Here is a 23,917-nt window from a genome sequence, read left to right on the forward strand (position 1 = left end):
ACACCAAACACACTGTCCCAGTTCCCAGACACACCAAACACGCTGTCCCAGACCCCAGACACAGCAAACACACTGTCCCAGTCTCCCTGACACACAAACCACCCTGTCCCAGACAACAGACACACCAAACATCTCGTCCCAGACCCCAGACATACGAAACACACTGTCCCAGACCAGACAGACCAACCACCCAGTCCCAGATCCCAGACAAACCAAACACGCTGTCCCAGACGTCAGACGCATTAAACACCCTGTCCCAGACCAGACACACCAAACACGCTGTCCCAGTCCAGAAATACCGAATTCCCTGTCCCCGACCCCAGACATACCAAACACACTGTCCCCGACCCCAGACACACCAAACACACTGTCCCAGACCCCAGACACACCAAACACCCTGTTCCAGACCCCAGACACACCAAACACACTGTCCCAGACCCTAGACATACCAAACACCCTGCCCCAGACCCCAGACACACCAAACAAACTCTCCCAGACCCCAGACACACCAAACACTCTGTCCCATACCCCAAACACACCACACACCCTGTCCCATTCCCCAGACACATCAAACACACTGCCCCATACCCCAAACACACCAAACACGCTGTCCCATTCCCCAGACACACCAAACACACTGTCCCAGACCCCAGACACACCAAACACACTGTCCCAGACCCCAGAAACACCAAACAAACTGTCCCAGACCCCAGACACACCAAACACACTGTCCCAGACCCCAGACACACCAAACACGCTGTCCCAGTCCCCAAACATACTAAACACATTGTTCCAGACACCAGAAACAGCAAACACACTGTCCCAGATCAGACACACCAAAAACACTGTCACAGACCCCAGATTCACCAAACACCCTGTCCCAGACACCAGACACAGCAAACACACTGTCCCAGACCAGACACACCAAAAACACTGTCCCAGACACCAGACACAGCAAACACACTGTCCCAGACCAGACACACCAAAAACACTGTCCCAGACCCAAAACACACCAAACATGTTGTCCCAGAACCCAGACACACAAGACATCTTGTCTCAGAAAACAGACACACCAAACACCCTGTCCCAGACCCGAGACACACCAAACATATTGTCCCAGACCCCATACACACCAAACACCCTGTCCCAGACACCAGACACAGCAAACATCCTGTCCCAGACGCCCAGACACACCAAACACCCTGTACCAGACACCAGACACACAAAACACACTGTCACAAACCCCAGACACACCAAACACGCTGTCCCAGACGCCAGACACACAGAACACACTGTCCCAGACCCCAGACACACCAAACACCCTGTCCCAGATGCCAGACACACCGAACACACTGTCCCAGACCCCAGACACACCAAACACCCTGTCCCAGACACCAGACACACCAAACACACTGTCACAAACCCCAGGCACACCAAACACCCTGTCCCAGACGCCAGACACACCAAACACCCTGTCCCAGACGCCAGACACACCGAACACACTGTCCCAGACCCCAGACACACCAAACACACTGTCCCAGACCCCAGACACACCAAACACCCTGTCCCAGACCCCAGACACACCAAACACGCTGTCCCAGACCCCAGACCCGCCAAACACCCTGTCCCAGACGCCAGACACACCAAACACATTATCCCAGACCCCAGACACACCAAACACCCTGTCCCAGACCCCAGACACACCAAACACGCTGTCCCAGACCCCAGACACACCAAACACACTGTCCCAGACCCCAGACACACCAAACACGCTGTCCCAGACCCCAGAGACACCAAACACACTGTCCCAGATCCCAGACACACCAAACACCCTGTCCCAGACCCCAGACACACCAAACACCCTGTACCAGACACCAGACACACCAACACCCTGTACCAGACACCAGACACACCAAACACCCTGTCTGAGACCCCAGACACAATAAACACTGTCCCAGATCCCAGACATACCAAACACCCTGTCGCAGACCCCAAGCACACCAAACACCCTGTCCCAAACCTCAGACACACCAAACACCCTATCCCAGACCCCAGACACACCAAACACCCTGTCCCAGACCCCAGGCACAGCAAACATCCTGTCTCAGACAACAGACAAAGCAAACACACTGTCCCAGACCAGACACACCAAACACCCTGTTCCAGACCCCAGGCACACCAAACACGCTGTCCCAGACACCAGACACACCAAACACGCTGTCCCAGACACCAGACACAACAAACACACTGTCCCAGTCCAGACATACCAAACACGCTGTCCCAGACCCCAGACACACCAAAACCCTGTCCCAGACCCCAGACACACCAAACTCCCTGTCCCAAACCAGACACACCAAACATCCTGTCCCAGACCCCAGATGCACCAAATACCCTGTCCCAGACCAGACAAACCAAACATCCTGTTCCAGACCCTAGACGCACCAAACACACTGTCCCAGACCCCAGACACACCAAACACACTGTTCCAGACGCCAGACACACAAAACACACTGTCCCGGACCCCAGACACACCAAACACGCTGTCCCAGACCCCCAAACGCAACAAACACACTGTCCCAGACCCCAGACACACAAAACATGCTGTCACAGACCCCCAGACACACAGACCACCCTGTCCCAGACCCCAGACAAACCAAACATCTTGTCCAAGACCCCAGACATACCGAACACACTGTCCCAGACCAGACAGACCAACCACCCAATCCCAGACGCCAGACACACCAAACACGCTATCCCAGACTCCAGACACACTAAACACCCTGTCCCAGACCAGACACACCAAACGCACTGTCCCAGACCCCAGACACACCAAACACACTGTCCCAGACTCCAGACATACCAAACACCCTGTCGCAGACCAGACACACCAAGCACCCTGTTCCAGACCCCAGACACACCAAACTCACTGTCCCAGACCAGACACACGAAACGCACTGTCCCACACCCCAGACACACGAAACGCACTGTCCCACACCCCAGACACACCAAGCACCCTGTCCCAGACCCCAGAAACACCAAACTCACTGTCCTAGACCCCAGATACACCAAACACACTGTCCCAGTTCCCAGACACACCAAACACGCTGTCCCAGACCCCAGACACAGCAAACACACTGTCCCAGTCTCCCAGACATACTAAACACAATGTCCCAGGCTCCAGACACAACAAACACACTGTCCCAGACCCCAGACACACCAAACACGCTGTCCCAGACCAGACACACCAAACACACTGTCCCAGACCGCAGACACACCAAACACACTGTCCCAGACCCCAGACACAGCAAACACACTGTCCCAGACCCAGACACACCAAACACCCTGTCCCAGACCTCAGACACACCAAACACGATGTCCCAGACCCCCAGACACACCAAACACAATGTCACAGACCCCAGACATACAAACACCCTGTTCCAGACCCTAGACACACCAAACACAATGTCCCAGACCCCAGACACACCAAACACGATGTCCCAGACCCCCAGACACACCAAACACAATGTCCCAGACCCCAGACACACCAAACACCCTGTCCCAGACCCCAGACACACCAAACACACTGTCCCAGACCACAGACACACCAAACACACTGTCCCAGACCCTCAGACACACCAAACAGAATGTCCCAGACCCCAGACACACCAAACACCCTGTCCCAGACCCCAGACACACCAAACGTACTGTCCCAGACTCTAGACATAGCAAACACGCTGTCCCAGACCCCAGACACACCAAACACACTGTCCCAGACCGCAGACTCACCAAACACCCTGTCCCAGACCCCAGACACACCAAACACCCTGTCCCAGACCCCAGACACACCAAACACACTGTCCCAGACCCCAGACACACCAAACACACTGTCCCAGACCCCAGACACAGCAAACATGCTGTCCCAGACCTGACACACCAAACACACTGTCCCAGACACCAGACACACGAAACAGCCTGTCCCAGACCCCAGACACACCAAACACACTGTCCCATACCCCAGACACACCAAACACCCTGTCCAATACCAACACACCAAACATCCTGTCCCAGATCAGAAATACGAAACACCTTGTCCCAGACCAGACACACCAAACACACTGTCCCAGACCCCAGACACACCAAACACACTGTCCCAGACCCCAGACACACCAAACACCCTGTCCCACACCAGAAACACCAAACACCCTGTCCAATACCAACACACCAAACATCCTGTCCCAGATCAGAAATACGAAACACCCTGTCCCAGACCAGACACACCAAACACCCTGTCCTCGACCAGAGAGACAAACCACCCTGTTCCAGAACAGAAATACCTCCACCCCTCACAATTCCTCATGCACCACACGTGACATCACATCCGCCCCTCACATCATCGCTGATGTCACACGCTCAGTGACTTCGCCTCTCCCCCCCCCCCCCCCCCCCCCCCCCCACTACTGCCGTGGTTGCCACCACTTCAACCCCCACCAACGTCACTCACCTGCATTCTGCTGACACGCCCCCCACAGATCCCACTGTCACCATTCCCTACCCCCAGAACCCTGAGGTGAATACTACCCCTGCTCATGACTCCACCCCCATTGCCCCCACCACCACACCCACTCCTGTTACAGGCTCTGCCCCCACTCCCAGCTCCACACCCACACCAGATCCCAGCTCCCAGCCCTGCCGAGTTTTCACCATCCCTCCAGACCTCCCCCTCACTCAGGATGAGCGAGCAGTCCTCAGCAAAAGACTTACCTTCATCCCCCTCCGCCCACAAATCAATGAATTTATTACACGCCGTGACATCGAACACTTCTTCCGCCGTCTCCGGCTCCGAGCTTATTTTCACAATCAGGATTCCCGCCCACCTTCCGAGGACCCCTTCGCCCACCTCCAACACACTGCATCCACCTGGACACCCCGCACTGGCCTATTACCTGCCCTCGACCTCTTCATTCCCAACTGCCGCCGGGACATTAACCGCCTCAACCTGTCTACCCCCCTCCCCCACTCCAACCTCTCACCCTCACAACGCGCAGCCCTCCAATCCCTCTGCTCCAATCCCAACCTCACCATCAAGCCAGCAGATAAAGGGGGCGCAGTGGTAGTCTGGCGCACTGACCTCTACACCGCTGAAGCCAATCGCCAACTCGAGGACACCTCTTCCTATCGCCCCCTCGACCATGACCCCACCCCCCATCACCAAACCATCATCTCCCAGACCATACAGAACCTCAGATCTCCCACCCACAGCTTCCAACCTCATAGTCCGGGAACCCCGCACTGCCCGATTCTACCTCCTTCCCAAGATCCACAAGCCTGACCACCCTGGCTAACCCATTGTCTCAGCATGCTCCTGCCCCACTGAACTCATTTCTACCTACCTCGACACTGTCCTATCCCCCTAGTCCAGGAATTCCCCACATACATTCGAGACACCACCACAGGTTGAGTAATTCATCAACTTCACCAACACATTCCACCCTGACCTTAAATTTACCTGGACCATCTCTGACACCTCCCTCCCCTTCCTGGACCTCTCCATCTCCATTAATGACGACCGACTTGACACCGACATTTTTTACAAACCCACCGACTCCCACAGCTACCTGGATTACACCTCTTCCCACCCTACCTCTTGCAAAAATGCCATTCTGTATTCCCAATTCCTCCGCCTCCGCTGTATCTGCTCCCAGGAGGACCAGTTCCACCACAGAACGTACCAGATGGCCTCCTTCTTTAGAGACCGCAATTTCCCTTCCCACGTGGTTAAAGACGCCCTCCAATGCATCTCATCCACATCCCGCACCTCCGCCCTCAGACCCCACCCCTCCAACCATAACAAGGACAGAACCCCCCTGGTGCTCACCTTCCACCCTACCAACCTTCGCATAAACCAAATCATCCGCCGACATTTCCGCCACCTCCAAAAAGACCCCACCACCAGGGATATATTTCACTCCCCACCCCTTTCCGCCTTCCGCAAAGACCGTTCCCTCTGTGACTACCTAGTCAGATCCACGACCCCTCTACAACCCACCCTCCCATCCTGGCACCTTCCCCTCCACCGCAGGAACTGTAAAACCTGTGCCCACACCTCCTTCCTCACCTCTATCCAAGGCCCTGAAGGAGCCTTCCACATCATCAAAGTTTTACCTGCACATCAACCAATATCGTTTATTGTATCCGTTGCTCCCGATGCGGTCTCCTCTGTATTGGGGAGACTGGACGCCTCCTAGCAGAGCACTTTAGGGAACATCTCTGGGACACCCGCACCAATCAACCACACCGCACTGTGGCCCAACATTTCAACTCCCCCTCCCACTCTGCCGAGAACATGGAGGTCCTGGGCCTCCTTCACCGCCGCTCCCTCACCACCAGATGCCTGGAGGAAGAACGCCTCATCTTCCGCCTCGGAAGACTTCCCCACCTCACCCCAATTCCAAACTTCCAGCTCAGCACGTCCCCTTGACTTGTCCTACCTGCCTATCTTCTTTTCCACCTATCCACTCCACCCTCCTCCCTGACCTATCATCTTCATCCCCTCCCCCACTCACCTATTGAACTCTATGGTACTTTCTCCCCACCCCCACCCTCCTCTCATTTATCTCTCCACCCTTCAGGCTCTCTGCCTGTATTCCTGATGAAGGGCTTTTGCCCGAAACGTCAATTTTACTGCTTCTCAGATGCTGCCTGAACTGCTGTGCTTTTCCAACACCACTAATCCAGAAATACCAAACATCCTGTCCCAGACCAGACACACCAAATACCCTGCTTAGGAATTGACCAACAGGTTTAGACAGTGCATTTGGATCAGCTCAGGCTTGGAGGGCCAAATGGCCTGTTTCTGGGCTGTAAATTTTCTTTGTTCTTTGTTCTAACCACTATCTCACCATAACCCTTAATTTCTTTACTGCTCCAAAACCTATCTATTGTCGTCTTAATAACGTTCAGTGAGTAAGCCTCAACTGCTTCACAGGGCTGGGGATTCCAGATTCCCAACCCTTTGGGTGAAGAAGTCCTTAATCTCTCTCTATTGCTATCCTTTATTTTTTTTTAATCAACCATTTTGTATTTTTACCTGTGACTCTGTCTCACTTTCTCTCAGCCTACCTTTCATAATGTTGGTCTCTATTTCACACTCCACCTGTCATCTCTCTCATCCTTGTCTCTTGGGTATTGCTTCCTGTTTTAACTCTCTACCTGACAATCTGTTTTTCTTTGTCATTACCTCTCTCACGGGTTGGTTAGCTCAGTTGTCTGGGTGGTCAGTTTGTGATATAGAGTGCTGACAACAGTTTAATTCCTGTACTGGCTGAGATTATTTTCATGAAGGAGTCTCCTACTCAACCTCTTCCCTCGCCATGAAGTATAGTAGCCCTCAGGTTAACTAAACACCAGGCGTCTCTCTCTCTCTCTCTCTCTCTGACTCTCTCTCTCTCTCTCACTCTCTGTCTCTCTCTCACACACTCCGTTCGATGAGAGAGCAGCCCTATGGTCTGGTAGGGTGGCTGTCTTTGGATGGTTTTTTTCTCTCATTGCCTTTATTTCTCCCCTTCTCTCTCTCTGGCCTATCTTCCCCAGTCTGACTTCACATAAGAACATCAGAAATAGGAGCAGGAGTAGGCCATCTGGCCCATCTAACCTGCTCTGCCATTCAATATATATCATGGCTGAACTTTTTGGTGTGTCTGGTCTGGGACAGGGTGATTGGTTTTTCAGATCTGAGACCTGGGGGTTTGGTATTTCTGATCTGGGAGAGGGTGTTTCGTGTGTCTGGTCTGGGACATGGTGATTGGTATTTCTGGTCTGGGACAGGGTGTTTGATGTGTCTGGGGTCTGGGACCGTGTGTTTGGTGTGTCTGGTCTGGGACAGGGTGTTTGGTGTGTCTGGGGTCTGGGACAGGGTGTTTGATGTGTCTGGTCTGGTACAGGGTGTTTGGTATTTCTGGTCTGGGACAGGGTGTTTGGTGTGTCCGGTGTCTGGGACAGGGTGTTTGGTGTGTCTGGTGTCTGGGACAGGGTGTTTGGTGTGTCTGGTCTGGGACAGGGTGTTTGGTGTGTCTGGGGTCTGGGACAGGGTGTTTGGTGTGTCTGGTCTGGGACAGTGTGTTTGATGAGTCTGGTCTGGGACAGTGTGTTTGGTATGTCTGGTCTGGGACAGGGAGTTCGGTATTTCTGGTCTGGGACAGGGTGTTTCGTGTGTCTGGTCTGGGACAGGGTGTTTGGTGTGTCTGGGGTCTGGGACCGTGTGTTTGGTGGGTCTGGTCTGGGACAGTGTGTTTGATGTGTCTGGTCTGGGACAGTGTGTTTGGTATGTCTGGTCTGGGACAGGGAGTTCGGTACTTCTGGTCTGGGACAGGGTGTTTCGTGTGTCTGGTCTGGGACAGGGTGTTTCGTGTGTCTGGGGTCTGAGACAGGGTGTTTGGTGTGTATGGGGTCTGGGACAGTGTGTTTGGTGGGTCTGGTCTGGGACAGGGTGTTTGGTATGTCTGGTCTGGGACAGTGTGTTTGGTGTGTCTGGGGTCTGAAACAGGGTGTTTGGTATGTCTGGGGTCTGGGACAGCGTGTTTGGTGTGTCTGGGGTCTGGGACAGCGTGTTTGGTGTGTCTGGTCTGGGACAGGGAGTTCGGTATTTCTGGTGTGAGACAGGGTGTTTGGTGTGTCTGGTCTGGGATGGCGTGTTTGTGTGTCTGGGGTCTGGTACTGTGTGTTTGGTGTGTCTGGGGTCAGGGACAGGGTGTTTGGTGTGTCTGGTCTGGGACAGGGTGTTTGGTGTGTCTTGTCTGGGACAGGGTGTTTCGTGTGTCTGGAGTCTGGGACAGGGTGTTTGGTGTGTCTGGGGTCTGGGACAGTGTGTTTGGTGTGTCTGGTCTGGGACAGGGTGTTTGGTGTGTCTGGTCTGGGACAGGGTGTTTGGTGTGTCTGGGGTCTGGGACAGGGTGTTTGGTATGTCTGGGGTCTGGGACAGGGAGTTCGGTATTTCTGGACTGGGACATCGTGTTTGGTGTGTCTGGTCTGGGACAGCGTGTTTGGTGTGTCTGGGGTCTGGGATAGGGTGTTTGGTGTGTCTGGGGTCTGGGACAGCATGTTTGGTGTGTCTGGTCTGGGACAGGGTGTTTGGTGTGTCTGGGGTCTGGGACAGGGTGTTTCGTGTGTCTGGAGTCTGGGACAGGGTGTCTGGTGTGTCTGGGGTCTGGGACATTGTGTTTGTTGTGTCTGGGGTCTGGGACAGGGAGTTCGGCATTTCTGGTCTGAGACAGGGTGTTTGGTGTGTCTGGTCTGGGACGGCGTGTTTGGTGGGTCTGGGGTCTGGTACTGTGTGTTTGGTGTGTCTGGCGTCTGGGACTGTGTGTTTGGTGTGTCTGGGGTCTGGGACAGTGTGTTTGGTGTGTCTGGGGTCTGGTACTGTGTGTTTGGTGTGCCTGGGGTCTGGGACAGCATGTTTGGTGTGTCTGGGGTCTGGGACAACGTTTTTGGTGTGGCTGGTCTGGGACAGGGTGTTTTGTGTGTCTGGTCTGGGACAGCATGTTTGGTGTGTCTGGTCTGGGACAGGATGTTTGGTGTGTCTGAGGTTTGGTACAACGTGTTTGGTGTGTCTGGTCTGGGAAAGGGTGTTTTGTGTGTCTGGTCTGGGACAGCACGTTTGGTGTGTCTGGTCTGGGACAGGGTGTTTGATGTGTCTGGGGTCTGGGACAGGGCGTTTGGTGTGTCTGGTCTGGGACAGCATGTTTGGTGTGTCTGGTCTGGGACAGTGTGTTTGGTGTGTCTGGTCTGGGACAGGGTGTTTGGTGTGTCTGGGGTCTGGGACAGTGTGTTTGGTGTGTCTGGTCTGGGACAAGGTGTTTAGTGTGTCTGGTCTGGGACAGTGTGTTTGGTGTGTCTGCGGTCTGGGACAGCATGTTTGGTGTGTCTGGGGTCTGGGAGAGCGTGTTAGGTGTGTCTAGTCTGGGACAGGGTGTTTTGTGTGTCTAGTGTGGGACTGCATGTTTGGTGTGTCTGGTCTGGGACAGGGTGTTTGATGTCTCTGGTCTGGGACAGGGTGTTTGATGTGTCTAGTCTGGGACAGGGTGTTTGGTATTTCTGGTCTGGGACACGGTTCTTGGTGTGTCTGGTCTGGGACAGGGTGTTTGATGTGTCTGGGGTCTGGGTCAGTGTGTTTGGTGTGTCTGGGGTCTGGGACAGCGTGTTTGGTGTGTCTGGTCTGGGACAGTGTGTTTGGTGTGTCTGGGGTCTGGGACAGCATGTTTGGTGTGTCTGATCTGGGACAGGGTGTTTTGTGTGCCTGGTCTGGGACAGCATGTTTGGTGTGTCTGGTCTGGGACAGGGTGTTTGGTGTGTCTGGTCTGGGACAGGGTGTTTGGTGTGTCTGGTCTGGGACGGCGTGTTTGGTGTGTCTGGTCTGGGACGGCGTGTTTGGTGTGTCTGGGGTCTGGGACAGTGTGTTTGGTGTGTCTGGTCTGGGACTGTATGTTTGGTGTGTCTGGGGTCTGGAACAGGGAGGTTGGTGTGTCTGGTCTGGGACTGTGTGTTTGGTGTGTCTGGGGTCTGGGACAGCATGTTTGGTGTGTCTGATCTGGGACAGGGTGTTTTGTGTGCCTGGTCTGGGACAGCATGTTTGGTGTGTCTGGTCTGGGACAGGGTGTTTGGTGTGTCTGGTCTGGGACAGGGTGTTTGGTGTGTCTGGTCTGGGACGGCGTGTTTGGTGTGTCTGGTCTGGGACTGTGTGTTTGGTGTGTCTGGGGTCTGGGACAGTGTGTTTGGTGTGTCTGGGGTCTGGGACAACGTGTTTGGTGTGTCTGGTCTGGGACAGGGTGTTTAGTGTGTCTGGTCTGGGACAGTGTGTTTGGTGTGTCTGGGGTCTGGGACAGCGTGTTTGGTGTGTCTGGGGTCTGGGACAGCGTGTTTGGTGTGTCTAGTCTGGGACAGGGTGTTTTGTGTGTCTAGTGTGGGACAGCATGTTTGGTGTGTCTGGTCTGGGACAGGGTGTTTGATGTGTCTGGTCTGGGACAGGGTGTTTGATGTGTCTGGTCTGGGACAGGGTGTTTGATGTGTCTGTGGTCTGGGACAGTGTGTTTGATGTGTCTGGGGTCTGGGACAGCATGTTTGGTGTGTCTGATCTGGGACAGGGTGTTTGATGTGTCTGGTCTGGAACAGCGTATTTGGTGTGTCTGGTCTGGGACAGGGTGTTTGGTGTGTCTGGGGTCTGGGACAGGGTGTTTGGTGTGTCTGGGGTCTGGGACAGGGTGTTTGGTGTGTCTGGTCTGGGACAGGGTGTTTGGTGTGTCTGGTCTGGAACAGCGTATTTGGTGTGTCTGGTCTGGGACAGGGTGTTTGGTGTGTCTGGGGTCTGGGACAGGGTGTTTGGTGTGTCTGGGGTCTGGGACAGGGTGTTTGGTGTGTCTGGTCTGGGACAGGGTGTTTGGTGTGTCTGGGGTCTGGGACAGGGTGTTTGGTGTGTCTGGGGTCTGGGACAGGGTGTTTGGTGTGTCTGGGGTCTGGGACAGGGTATTTGGTGTGTCCGGGGTCTGGGACAGGGTATTTGGTGTGTCTGGGGTCTGGGACAGGGTATTTGGTGTGTCTGGTCTGGTATGGCTGGGCTGGTGGCATTGCTAACATGCTCACACAGGTAGGCCAGGTTAAGGGGTGATGAAGAACCAGCAGCGTTTTCAGGAGAATCACAATCTCTTCCTGATAATGGGGACTATATTCAAATCCTGCCACAGCCTTTTAACAAATATATAATATTCAACTTGTCCACTATTTGGTTACTTGACCATCCCTTCCACATCTTGTGACATACTAGTCATTATTCCTCATTGTTCATAGCGAGGGACAATCTGGTAAATGGACTTCTTTCACAGGACATTGGACACTACTGGAAGTGCAAGTCACAGTGCTTCTCTCCCTGTGAAGGAGTCTCCTTCTCAGCCTCTTCCCTCGCCATGAAGTATAGTAGCCCTGAGGTTAACTAACCACCAGGTGTCTATCTCTCTCTCTCTCTCTCTCTCTGTGTTTCTCTGTCTCTCTGTCTCTGTCTCTGTCTCTGTCTCTCTCTCTCTCCTTCTCTCTCCGTTTGATGAGAAAGCAGCCCTTTGGTCTTGTAGGGTGTGTGTGTGTGTTTAGATGGTTCTCAGCTCCACAAAATAGAAGTTTGATTAGTCCGGATCACGTTGGCATAAGTAGGGAAGATGTGTTGGGTATGCTAGAGGTTATTAATGTGGACATATTCCCAGGACCAGAAGGATCGATCCCAGGTTGCTGAGGAAGGTGAGAGAGGAAACAGCTGGGGTCCTGACAGATATCTTTGTGGCATCCTTCAATACAGGTGCGGGGCCGGAGGACTGGAGGGTTGTTCATGTTGTCCCCCTGTACAAGAAGGATAGTAGGGATATTCTGGGTAACTACAGACCAGTGAGCCTGACACTGGTGGTGGGAAAGTTGCTGAAGAGGGTACTGAAAGATAGCGTCTATTTATAGAAAAGAATGAGCTTATCAGTGATAGGTGACATGGTTTTGTGTGGGGGAGATCGTGTCTTACCAACTTAATAGAGTTCTTCGAGGAAGTGACCAAGTTGTTAGATGAAGGAAGGGCTGTAGATGTCATATACATGAACTTTAGTAAGGCGTTTGATAAGGTTCCCCATTGTAGACTAATGGAGAAAGTGAAGTTACATGGTGTGCAGGGTGTTCTAGCTAGATGGATAAGGAACTGGTTGAGCAACAGGAGACAGAGAGTAGTAGTTGAAGGGAGTTTCTCGAAATGGAGAAAGGTGACCAGTGGTGTTCCACAGGGGTCAGTATTGGGGCCACTGGTGTTTGTAATATACATAAATGATCTGGAAGAGGGCACTGTTGGTATGATCAGCAAGTTTGCAGATGACACTAAGGTTGGTGGAGTAGCAGAAAGCGTAAGGGACTGTCAGAGAATACAGGAGGATATACATAGGCTGGAGAGTTGGGCAGAAAAGTGGCAGATGGCTTTCAATCCAGACAAATGTGAGGTGATGCATTTAGGCAAGTCTAATTCTAGAGCGAATTATACAATGAACGGAAGAGCCTTGGGAAAAGTTGATGGGCAGAGAGATCTGGGAGTGCAGGTCCATTGTACCCTGAAGGTTACTGCACAGGTGGATGGAGTGGTCAAGAAGGCATATGGTATACTTGCCTTCGTTGGACGGGGTATTGAGTATAATAGCTGGCAAGTCATGTTAAAATTGTACAAGGCATTGGTTCGGCCGCATTTAGAATACTGTGTACAGTTCTGGTGGCCACATTCCCAAAAGGATGTGGACGCTTTGGAGAGGGTGCAGAGAAGGTTTACGAGGATGTTGCCTGGTATGGAAGGTGCTAGCTATGAAGCGAGGTTGAGTAGGTTAGGTTTGTTTTCATTAGAAAAAAAGAGATTAAGGGGGGAACCTGATTGAGGTTTACAAAATCATGAAGGGTATAGACAGGGTGGATAGAGACAAGCTTTTTCCCAGGATGAAGGATTCAATAATGAGAGGTCATGCTTTCAAGGTGAGAGGTGGAAAGTTTAAGGGGGATACATGCAGCAAGTACTTCACTCAGAGGGTGGTAGGCGTTTGGAACGCGTTGCCAGCAGAGGTGGTAGAGGCAGGCACGGTAGATTCATTTAAGATGCATCTGGACAAATGCATGAGTAGGTGGGGAGCAGAGGGATACAAATGCTTAGGAATTGACCAACAGGTTTAGACAGTATATTTGGATCGGCTCAGGCTTGGAGGGCCGAAGGGCTGTAAATTTTCTTTGTTCTTTGTTCTAACCACTATCTCACCATAACCCTTAATTTCTTTACTGCTCCAAAACCTATCTATTGTCGTCTTAATAACGTTCAGTGAGTAAGCCTCAACTGCTTCACAGGGCTGGGGATTCCAGATTCCCAACCCTTTGGGTGAAGAAGTCCTTAATCTCTCTCTATTGCTATCGTTTTTTTAATCAACCATTTTGTATTTTTACCTGTGACTCTGTCTCACTTTCTCTCAGCCTACCTTTCATAATGTTGGTCTCTATTTCACACTCCACCTGTCATCTCTCTCATTCATCCTTGTCTCTTGGGTATTGTTTCCTGTTTTAACTCTCTACCTGACTATCCCTTTTTTCTTTGTCATTACCTCTCTCACGGGTTGGTTAGCTCAGTTGTCTGGGTGGTCAGTTTGTGATATAGAGTGCTGACAACAGTTTAATTCCTGTACTGGCTGAGATTATTTTCATGAAGGAGTCTCCTACTCAACCACCAGGCATCTCTCTCTCTCTCTCTCTCTCTCTCTGACTCTCTCTCTCACTCTCTGTCTCTCTCTCACACACTCCGTTCGATGAGAGAGCAGCCCTATGGTCTGGTAGGGTGGCTGTCTTTGGATGGTTTTTTTCTCTCATTGCCTTTATCTCTCCCCTTCTCCCTCTGGCCTATCTTTCCCAGTCTGACTTTACATAAGAACACAAGAAATAGGAGCAGGAGTAGGCCATCTGGCCCATCTAACCTGCTCTGCTATTCAATAAGATCATGGCGGATCTTTTTGTGGACTCAGGTCCACTTACCCACCCTCTCACCATAACCCTTAATTCCTTTACTGTTCCAAAACCTATCTATTGTTGCCTTAAAAACATTCAATGAGGAAGCCTCAACTGCTTCACTGGGCAGGGAATTCCACAGATTCACAACCCTTTGGGTAAAGAAGTTCCTCCTCAACTCAGTCCTAAATCCGCTTGCCCTTATTTTGAGGCTATGCCCCAAGTTCCAGTTTCCCCCATCAGTGGAAACAACCTCCCCGCTTTTATCCTATCTATTCCCTTCAGAATTTACTTTCGCTTTTTTTCCCTTGGTTGTTTTGCAGGTATTTCGGATGTGGGCTCGTGGTGCCAGAAAGCCTGGAAAGATGTTCCGTGTTGGACCTGGGAAGCGGGTCTGGGCGGGACTGCTATGTCCTGAGCAAATTGGTAGGACCGAATGGTCATGTCACAGGAGTAGACATGACAGATGAGCAGGTAAGGCAGTGGAACAAAAGGATTAAAGCTGTAATTGTTGTCCTCTTGGCTGGAATCCAGAGTAAATACTTTTTCAGATTTATTCTCTGTACTCAATAAATGTTATTGTCTCACTTTATTGCTGAGGTCACTCTCTGGTATCCAGGTCCAGGTACCATTCTTCATTTGAGAGACAGTATTGTAAAGGATAGTGAACTATCGAAAGCGTTGTGGCTCAGTATAGACTTTGAGGTCAGTGAGGTGACTTACTATGCCTTTATTTATCAGTGTAATAGTTAGGTTTCCTAGCTTACTCCATCAACCTAATGTAGAGAAGAAAACAAATGTAGTCTCCAAGTAATCACTTAAAGGTATCCCCCACTGTCCGAAAGCAGAGCATTCCTATGAAACCTTTCGTAAGCCTAAATGGCTTAAAGTGAAGAAGCATTAATTTACATGGGAAACATTTTACCTTTCTTCGTAAAAGCGAAAATCCTCTTCGGATTTCTTTTGGTTAGCAAAAACAAGTGCTCATGTAGGTCTGTCGTAAAGGTGAAGTGGTGTAAAGTGAACTTCTGAAAAGTGAAGGATACCTGTCCCTCCTTGAGATGCCTGTTATCCAGGAATCACGAGCTACATTCTGCTGCCTCCTTGCAGGGCAATGCTCTGTCCTGAGCCTTCGACTTTGCTCTAGTTATGCTCCCGGCTCGGCTCCCCTCGGATCAACATTCAGTACCTGGACTTTTGCTTCTCAGACAGAAGTTCAGGGGAATGCCACATTTTAGCGATTTACCTGTAAAAAGCCAGTTGGACAGTCCAGTGTAGCACTGAAGGAATGCTGCATTGTCAGGGGTGCGGTCTTTTGGTCAACTGACTCAACAGTGGCTCCATCTGCCTTCTCAGGTGCACATGAAAATGCCCAATGACACTATTTTCTAAAAGAATAACCAGGTTTACCCCGAATTCTGGATCAATAGTTATGCCTCAAGCAGCATTAATATATAGAAAGAGCCACTGTGGAACCTTCATGACAGAAATTTGCAACTATGTTTCTCAGAATAGTCACCACACTTCATCAGCTGTGAAGCACTTTGGGACGTCATGGGATGTTATAGAAATGCAAGTCTTGGCTTCTTGAACATCTCTGTAGAAATTCCTATATAGAAACATGAGAGCAGGAGTAGGCCATTCAGCCCTTTGTATACACACACACTGCCCTTCATTTCCATCATGGCTGATCATTCACTTCAATGCCTTTTTCCTACACTGTTCCCACACCCCTAGCTGTCCTTGGTGTTCAGCAATCTCTCAATTGCCACTTTCAACATGCTCAGTGACTGAACATCCACAGCCCTCTGGGTTGTAGAATTCTAAATGTTTTCAACAGTCTGATATATTTAAAAAATCCTCAATCCAATTTGAAGTTTTTAGATTACTTTTAGATATTGTACCCTGGTTCTAGACTCCCCACCCATGGGAAATGTCTTACCTGCATCTATCTCTTCAAATATTTCAGAGCTTTCAATCTGATCACCTCTCATTCTTCGAAACGCTAGAGAACACAGCATCAGTGTCCACTAACTCTATTCAGAGGAACAGTCCAATCATCCCAGGATCAAGTCTGGTTGCACACTCTGTAAGGCAGGAAACCGAGGTTCAATTCCCCCCTTGGGCTACTGTCTGTGTGGAGTTTGCACATTCTCCCTGTGTCTGTGTGGGTTTCCTCCAGGTGCTCCTCTTTCCTCCCACAATCCAAAAATGTGCAGGTTAGTGTGGACTGGCCATGCTAAATTGTCTGTAGTGTTCAGGGATGTTTAGGTAAATTGGGTTAGCCAGGGTAGGTGTGGGGTCAGGGGATACAGTGGAAGAGGGCCTACTCTTCGGAGAGTAGGTGCAGACTCAATGGGCCAAATGGCCTCTTTCTGCACTGTAGGGGCTCTGTGATTTTATGATTCTATGAAAACTACACACAGTAATCAAGGTATAGTCTAACCAAGATTCTCTATATTTGAAGCCAGATTTTGCTACTCCTGTACTTAATTTTTGCTTTATTCATTCATGAAATGTGACATTATTGGCTGGGCCAGCATTTATTACCCATCCCACTTGCCCTTGGGAAGGTGGTAGTGAGCTGCCTTTTTGAACTGCTGCAGTCTGCGTGCTATAGGTGACCTAAAATGTCACTGGGGAGGGAATTCCAGGGTTTTGACCCAGTGACAACAAAGAAACAGTGATATCTTTCCAAGTCAGGGTGGTGAGTGGCTTGGTGGGGAACTTGAATGTGGTGGTGGTGTTCTCAAGTATCTGCTACCCATGTCCTTCTAATGAAAGTGGTTGTAGTTATGGAAGGCGCTGTCTAAGGAGAGTTGGTAAATTTCTGCAGTGCACCTTGTAAATGGTACGCACAGTTGGTGATGGTGGAAGGAGTGAATGTTTGTGGAAGTGAGATGCTTTGATTTGGATGGTGTCGATCTTCTTGAGTGTTGTTGGAACTGCACCCATCCAGCAAGTGGGGAGTATTCCATCACACTCCTGATTTGTGCCTTCCGAATTGCTTACTCTTGACTTTCAGTGATTTATTGATGAGGACAACCAGGTCTCTTTGTAAACTGGCACTTTCTTATTTCTTATCATTTAAGAAACATTCTACATGTCAGTTCTTCCTACCAAAGTGGATAAGCTCTCTGTTTCCCACATTGTATTTCATCTGTTACGTTGTTGCCATTTCAAGAAGCCTTTGCAAATCCTCTTGAAGCCACTTTTGCATCTTTCCCACAGCACTAATCCCATCCTAGCTTTGAAATGTTACTTTTAGTCCCCACATCCAAACCATTGATACTCCTATAAACAGCTGGATGGCAAATACTAATTCTTTCAGTACGCACCAGTCATAGACTGCCAATACAAGAGTTACCTGCTTATTCCTACTCTCTCTTTTTATGATATGGGTTTGAGCTTTTTTCACACAAGTTTGTCATGTGAACTGTTCAAAACTGCACCTCACTACCATGAAATGGGATACCAAGTTAAATGTCTGGTTTGACAAATGGAAAACTGTTCCAAAAGGGAGTTGACTAGTGATTGGGGCTGAGTATATTGTTAGGCAGTGGGGAGGGAACATAACTCTGTTTTTAACCCAAATTTACACTGACACTTGGAGTGTGTAATGAGAACAGTGTAGAGGAAGCTTTACTCTGGAACTATCTCTGAGTTGTTTCTGACCTGGGAGTCTTTGATGGAAACAATGCAGATGGAGATTAATCTGACCCTGTGCTGTCCCTGTCCTGGGGAGTGCTTGGTAGGGACTTGCATTTTGGTACAACAAGCAAAGGTAGATCTCATACAATTCATGCTAGGGCCCTGGGTAGTGTTGTAGAACAGAGGGACCTAGGGGTGCAGGTGCATAATTCTTTGACATTTGCATCAAGTATAGACAGGGTGGTTAAGAAAGTATTTAGCACGCTTGCCTTCATTGCTCAGTGCTTTGAGTAAAGGAGTTGCAACGTCATGTTGAAATTGTACAGGAAATTGATGAGGCCTCTTCTGGAATACTGTGTCCAGCTCTGGTTGCCCAGTTATAAGAAGGATGTTATTAAGTTGGAGAGAGTTCAGGAGAGATTTACCAGGATGTTGCCAGGTACGGGGGGTTTGAATTATACATAAAGGCTGGATAGCCTGGCACTATTTACACTGGAGTGTAGGAGGTCGAGAGGTGATGCTATAGAAGTTTTTAAAATAATAAAATGTATCGATAGAATTAATGGTAATTGTCTTTTCTCTAGGATGGAGGATTTCAAGACTGGGGGCACATTTTTAAGGTGAAAGAAGAGAGATTTAACAAAGACATGAGAGGGTGGCTTTTTTTACACTGAAAGTGATTCGCATGTGGAGTGAACTTCCTGAAGAAGTAGTGGATGGGTACAGTTTCAACATATAAAAGACATATGTCTTTGGGGCAGCACGGTGGCTCAGTGGTTAGCATTGCTGCCTCACAGCGCCAGGGACCCAGGTTCAATTCTCACCTTGGGTAACTGTCTGTGTGGAGTTTGCACATTCTCCCCGTGTCTGCGTGGGTTTCCTCTGGGTGCTCCATGTGCCACCCACTGTCCAAAGACGTGCAGGTTAGGTGAATTGACCATGTTAAATTGCTCATAATGTTAGGTGTAGGGGAATGGGTCTGGTTGGGTTGCTCTTCGGAGGGTCGGTGTGGACTTGTTGGGCCGAAGGGCCTGTTTACACACTGTAGGTAATCTAATCATTTGGATAGGTTAATGAATAGGAAATGTTTGGAGGGTTATGGGCCAGGAGCAGGCAGGTGGGACTACTTTAGTTTGGGATTATGTTTGCCATAAACTGTTTGGACTGAAGGGTCTGTTTCCGTGCTGTATGATTCAATGACTCCAGTCTGGACTTAACCCATGTTTTCAATATTAACCTTCTTCCTTATTCAAAACCTGCTTTTACTCCAGATTCAACTCGCCCGCAAATACATCTCATATCATCAGGAGAAATTTGGTTACAGGGAAACAAACACAGAGTTTATCCAGGGATACATCGAGAAGCTTGGAGATGCTGGGATTCAGTACAACAAATTTGATGTTCTGGTGTAAGTCAGAGTGAATGACCTGTTTCATTTGATAATTTGTTTGGTGCCGTTTTATTATGGTGATTTATTATTGTGGCCAGTTGTGTTCCATGCTGTCCTGAAGGCACTGACTTTAACTTTCCAACTGTTTTATCATAAGCATTTATCAGAAAATCATCAAATCCCTACAATGTGAAAGCAGGCCAGTTGGCCCATTGAGTCCACACTAAACAGCATCCCAGCAAGACTCACCCCTTTACCCTATCCCTATAACCCTACATTTCCCATAGCTAATCTACCTAGGAGAAAGTGAGGACTGCAGATGCTGGAGATCAGAGTCAAGATTAGCGTGGAGATCAGAGTCAAGATTAGCACAGCAGGTCGGGCAGCATAAGAGGAGCAGGAAAATCGACGTCTTGGCATTCCTAATGAAGGGCTTTTGCCTGAAACATCGATTTTTCTGCTCCTCGGATGCTGCCTGACCTACTGTTCTTTTCCAGCGCCACTCTGATCTCCAGCATCTGCAGTCCTCACTTTCTCCTAGTTGATTTTAACCTTACTGCAAATCCTCTTGCAAGGATGCCTACCTTGAAGAAGATCTCCTCCTCTCTCTACAAGGATCTCAATGAGTCTCTCTCTCTCTCTCACTGCAACCCCCAGGTCATCTAATCTACCTAGCCTACACATCCCTGGACACTGTGAGCAATTTGGCATGGCCAATCCACCTAATATGTACATCTTTGGACTGGGAGGAAACCGGAGCACCCGGAGGAAACCCACACAGAGCAGGGAGAATGTGCAAACTCCACACAGACGGTCGCCTGAGGCTGGAATGAACCCAGCTCCCTGGCGCTGTGAGGAAGCAGCACTAATCACTGAGCGATCGTGCCGCCCCTTGTTACAGTATCTCAACAAGTGGCCATTCTTCGTGGGTGTGCCGAGAATATAAATATAGGCAAATGCTTTACCATAAGACTTGTCAGAATTGGGCCCTTAAGGTCTCAACACCAGTTGTAAGGAAATAGCTTTGTTCAGTCCAGCATCAAACCATCCATAACTCCAAGTGAATGGGGAACATCTTTTCTCGATCCCAGGAATCTGATGCTAGTACTCCCATCTGACTCTTTCAACAGCCCCACCATAAGTCCCTTGATTTCTGCCCATCCTGTCCTATGAAGATAGGTTCACCAGAATTATATCAGCTAGTGAGAGGGAAGAAGACAAAGGTAACCTCATTCTGCAAGAAAGGAGAGAGAGCGAGAGTGAGAGAGAGTGAGCGAGAGAGAGAGAGTGAGCGAGAGAGAGGGAGTGAGCGAGAGAGAGGGAGTGAGCGAGAGAGAGAGAGCAGACTGTTCCCTTTTCAGAAGGTATTGAGAAAGAGAGAGATAGTGAGAAAGGCAAACAGTAGCATGAGTTGACCCTGGAGAGGAACTCACCCCCTTCTCACCAACTCCCCGGAGTGACAAACCAGGAACACACAAGTCACACTTGGAATTGAAAATACTGGTGCTTGTTCCATTCTGAAGTATGCAAGGTAAGTCAGATCAGAAAGTGTCATTCACCAGTTTTACTGGTTTCACCTTCTGGGTCAGTAATCTAGTGATGGGGAGGTCCGTTGGGGACTTTCTCAATTCATCAGCAAACTTTGGCCTTGCACGATCAATTCCTGCCTTGCTAAGGAGTTCATTTCACCAGCTCCCCAGCAGATGAGAATGGTGGCTAGTTTTCAGAACTAGCTTAGGAGGGGTCCTCCAACTTTCCCAATCCAGGCCAATTAGAGGCATGGTTGAGTGGAAATGGATCTGATTTACCAGCAGCTTGTGGAAGCCCATGTTGCAATGTCGGGGCTTATGATTTGTCAAGGAACTCACTCTCTCTCTGATTGGCAGGAAATTGGTCAAGTTTGTTTCTCTTGGTAGGGGTGACATGGTAGTTACCATCTCGCATGCCCCCACACTTACGAATGAAAATAATGCCAAGAGAAAAAAGGAAGGCTAGGTTGACCTCAGGGAAATGTGGACTCCACTGTGAGGGAAGTGTAAATGTACCACGAGGAAGAATCAGATAGAGTCAACATAACTTTATAAAAGGGAATTTGTGTTTGACAAAGCTATTTACTTTCTTTTAAGGATGTAATTGGCAGGGTAGATAAAGGAGAACCAATGCATTAAGAATATTTGGATTTTCGAAAGGCATTTGATGAGGTGTGTTAAAGGTTATTAGACAACACAAGGGCTCAAGGATTTGGGGACAATATGCTAGAGGATTGCTAAGGAACAGAGTTAGGGATAAAAGAAGCATCCGAAATGCAGACAGGAGCTACTGGCATTCTGCAAGGATCAGCATCAGGGCTGCAGCTTTTACAATCTATGATTAATGACATTTTAGAGGGACATGAGTAATGTATCTAAGTTTGCTGATGATACAAAATTGGATGTCCCAGACAGCAATGAGGAGGATACAGAGGCTGTAAAGAATTACAAGCAGGTTACGAGACTGGACAGTAAAGTAGCTGATGAAGTAAATTGGGGAAATGTGATACTCGCTTTATTGGGAAGAATATGAGAAGCGCATTTTAAACATTGTCGTTCATAAAGGTTTGGTGTCCTTGTGCAAGAAGCAGTTACAGCAAGCAATTAGGACAACAAATAAAAATAAAATACTGCAGATGCTGGAAATCTGAAATAAAAACAGAAAGTGCTCTAGGAACTCAACAGGTCTGGCTGAGTTAATGTTTCAGGAGAAAGAAAGGTCTGCAGATGCTGGAGATCAGAGCTGGAAATGTGTTGCTGGAAAAGCGCAGCAGGTCAGGCAGCATCCAGGGAACAGGAGAATCGACGTTTCGGGCATAAGCCCTTCTTCAGGAATGAGTTAATGTTTCAACTGATTTGCCTGTTTCAGAACAGGACAATAGGAAAAACAAATGGCATGTTAGCCTTATTGGGAGTGGGTTGGAATACAAAAATAAAGAGAATTCTGTGATTGTAAAGGGCTTTTGTATGACTACACCTATACACACTACTATGCACAGTTTTGCCCTTCTTATCGAAACAGGCAGCACAATGAATGTTCACTTGGCTGACTCCTGAGCTGAGAAAGATGGCTAATGATCAGAGGCTCAATAAATTGATTCAATATTCTCTGCAGTTTAGAAGAATGATTGGTGATCTCATTGAAACATACTAGACTTCATGGGACTTTATGGGACACTCAGTGTCAACACTGAGAGATTGTTTCTCCAAGCTGGGGAACTTAAACCTGAGACACACCATCTCGGGGCAAGGGGTCACCCAATGTGGACTGAGACAAAGAGAAAATCTGCACTCATAGCGTGTGAATGCTCAGTGCTTTGTAGTTCTCCACCCTGGAGAACTCAGGGATGCTCAGTCATTCAGTTCCTTTGAGATTGAGATGAACACATTTTTGGATTTGAAGAGAACGAAGGAGTAAGACAGTTAGGTGGAGTTGAGGCAGCAGGTCAGATGTGATCTAATAATGAAAGAGCAGCCTTGAGGATTATATGACCTGCTCCTGTTTCTACTTTTCATGTATTTTGAGCGAGAGCTTCTATAACTCTGATTCGTATTTAAAATCAAAAATAGAAATCAATGGAGAAACTCAGCAGGCCTGGCACCATCTGTGGAGAGAGAGACAGAGTTAACATTTCGAGTCCAGTGGCCCTTCATCAGAACAGAAGAAGGGTGTGTAAAAGGGTCACTGGGCTTTAAATGTTAAAGTCTGCTTTATGCCCACATGCTCTGCCATATTTGATAAGTTTCCACAGCAATCTCTGTTTTTCTTTCAAACCTTCAGCACATACGGTTCTTGTTTTATTCGATGGGTTTGTACCCCATAATCATCGAATCATGGAATTTTACAGTAGAAGGGGCTAGAAGGAGGTCATTTGATCCATTGTGTGACCCATTACTGGCTCCTGAAAATCTACCCAGATATCCCATTCTCCAGCCCTATCTTTATAGCCCTCTGACCTTATCACTTTCAAATGCATCACCAGCTTTCTTTTCAAGCCCCTTATGGAATCCACCTCCACCACTCTCCCAGGCAGCACATTCCAAATCCTAACAAATCTCTTAGTAAAGAAGTTGCTCTTCACCTCACTCTTAGCTCTCTTGCTGAAAATTTTGAAACTGTGACTCCTAGTTACCGACATACCAAATAGTGAAAACAGAAAATCCTCTTTACCCTGTCAAAATTGTTCATAATTTTGAACACCTCAATAAGATAACCTCTTAATTTTCTCTGCTGCAAGGAGAATAAACCCAATTTATCTAATCTGCCTTTGTATCAAAATTCTATCCTTCCTTGTATCATTCTAATCAA

The 23,917-nt window shown here is 49.0% G+C and overlaps 1 protein-coding gene across 2 annotated transcripts in view; it reads left to right on the forward strand.

Annotated features, from left to right (window-relative positions):
• Positions 1-23,917, forward strand: part of LOC122555424 (arsenite methyltransferase) — a 127,472-nt gene that overhangs the window by 90,653 nt on the left and 12,902 nt on the right. For both annotated transcript variants that reach the window (XM_043701416.2, XM_087992462.1), the window contains exons 3-4: positions 14,862-15,012; positions 19,461-19,597. In XM_043701416.2, the coding sequence (XP_043557351.1) occupies positions 14,862-15,012; positions 19,461-19,597 (288 nt within the window). The remainder of the gene's footprint in view (positions 1-14,861; positions 15,013-19,460; positions 19,598-23,917) is intronic.

Source organism: Chiloscyllium plagiosum, unplaced genomic scaffold (assembly GCF_037043375.1).
Source record: "Chiloscyllium plagiosum isolate Xiang-an unplaced genomic scaffold, Cpla_swu_hap1 HiC_scaffold_12, whole genome shotgun sequence".
Lineage (NCBI taxonomy): Eukaryota > Metazoa > Chordata > Chondrichthyes > Orectolobiformes > Hemiscylliidae > Chiloscyllium > Chiloscyllium plagiosum.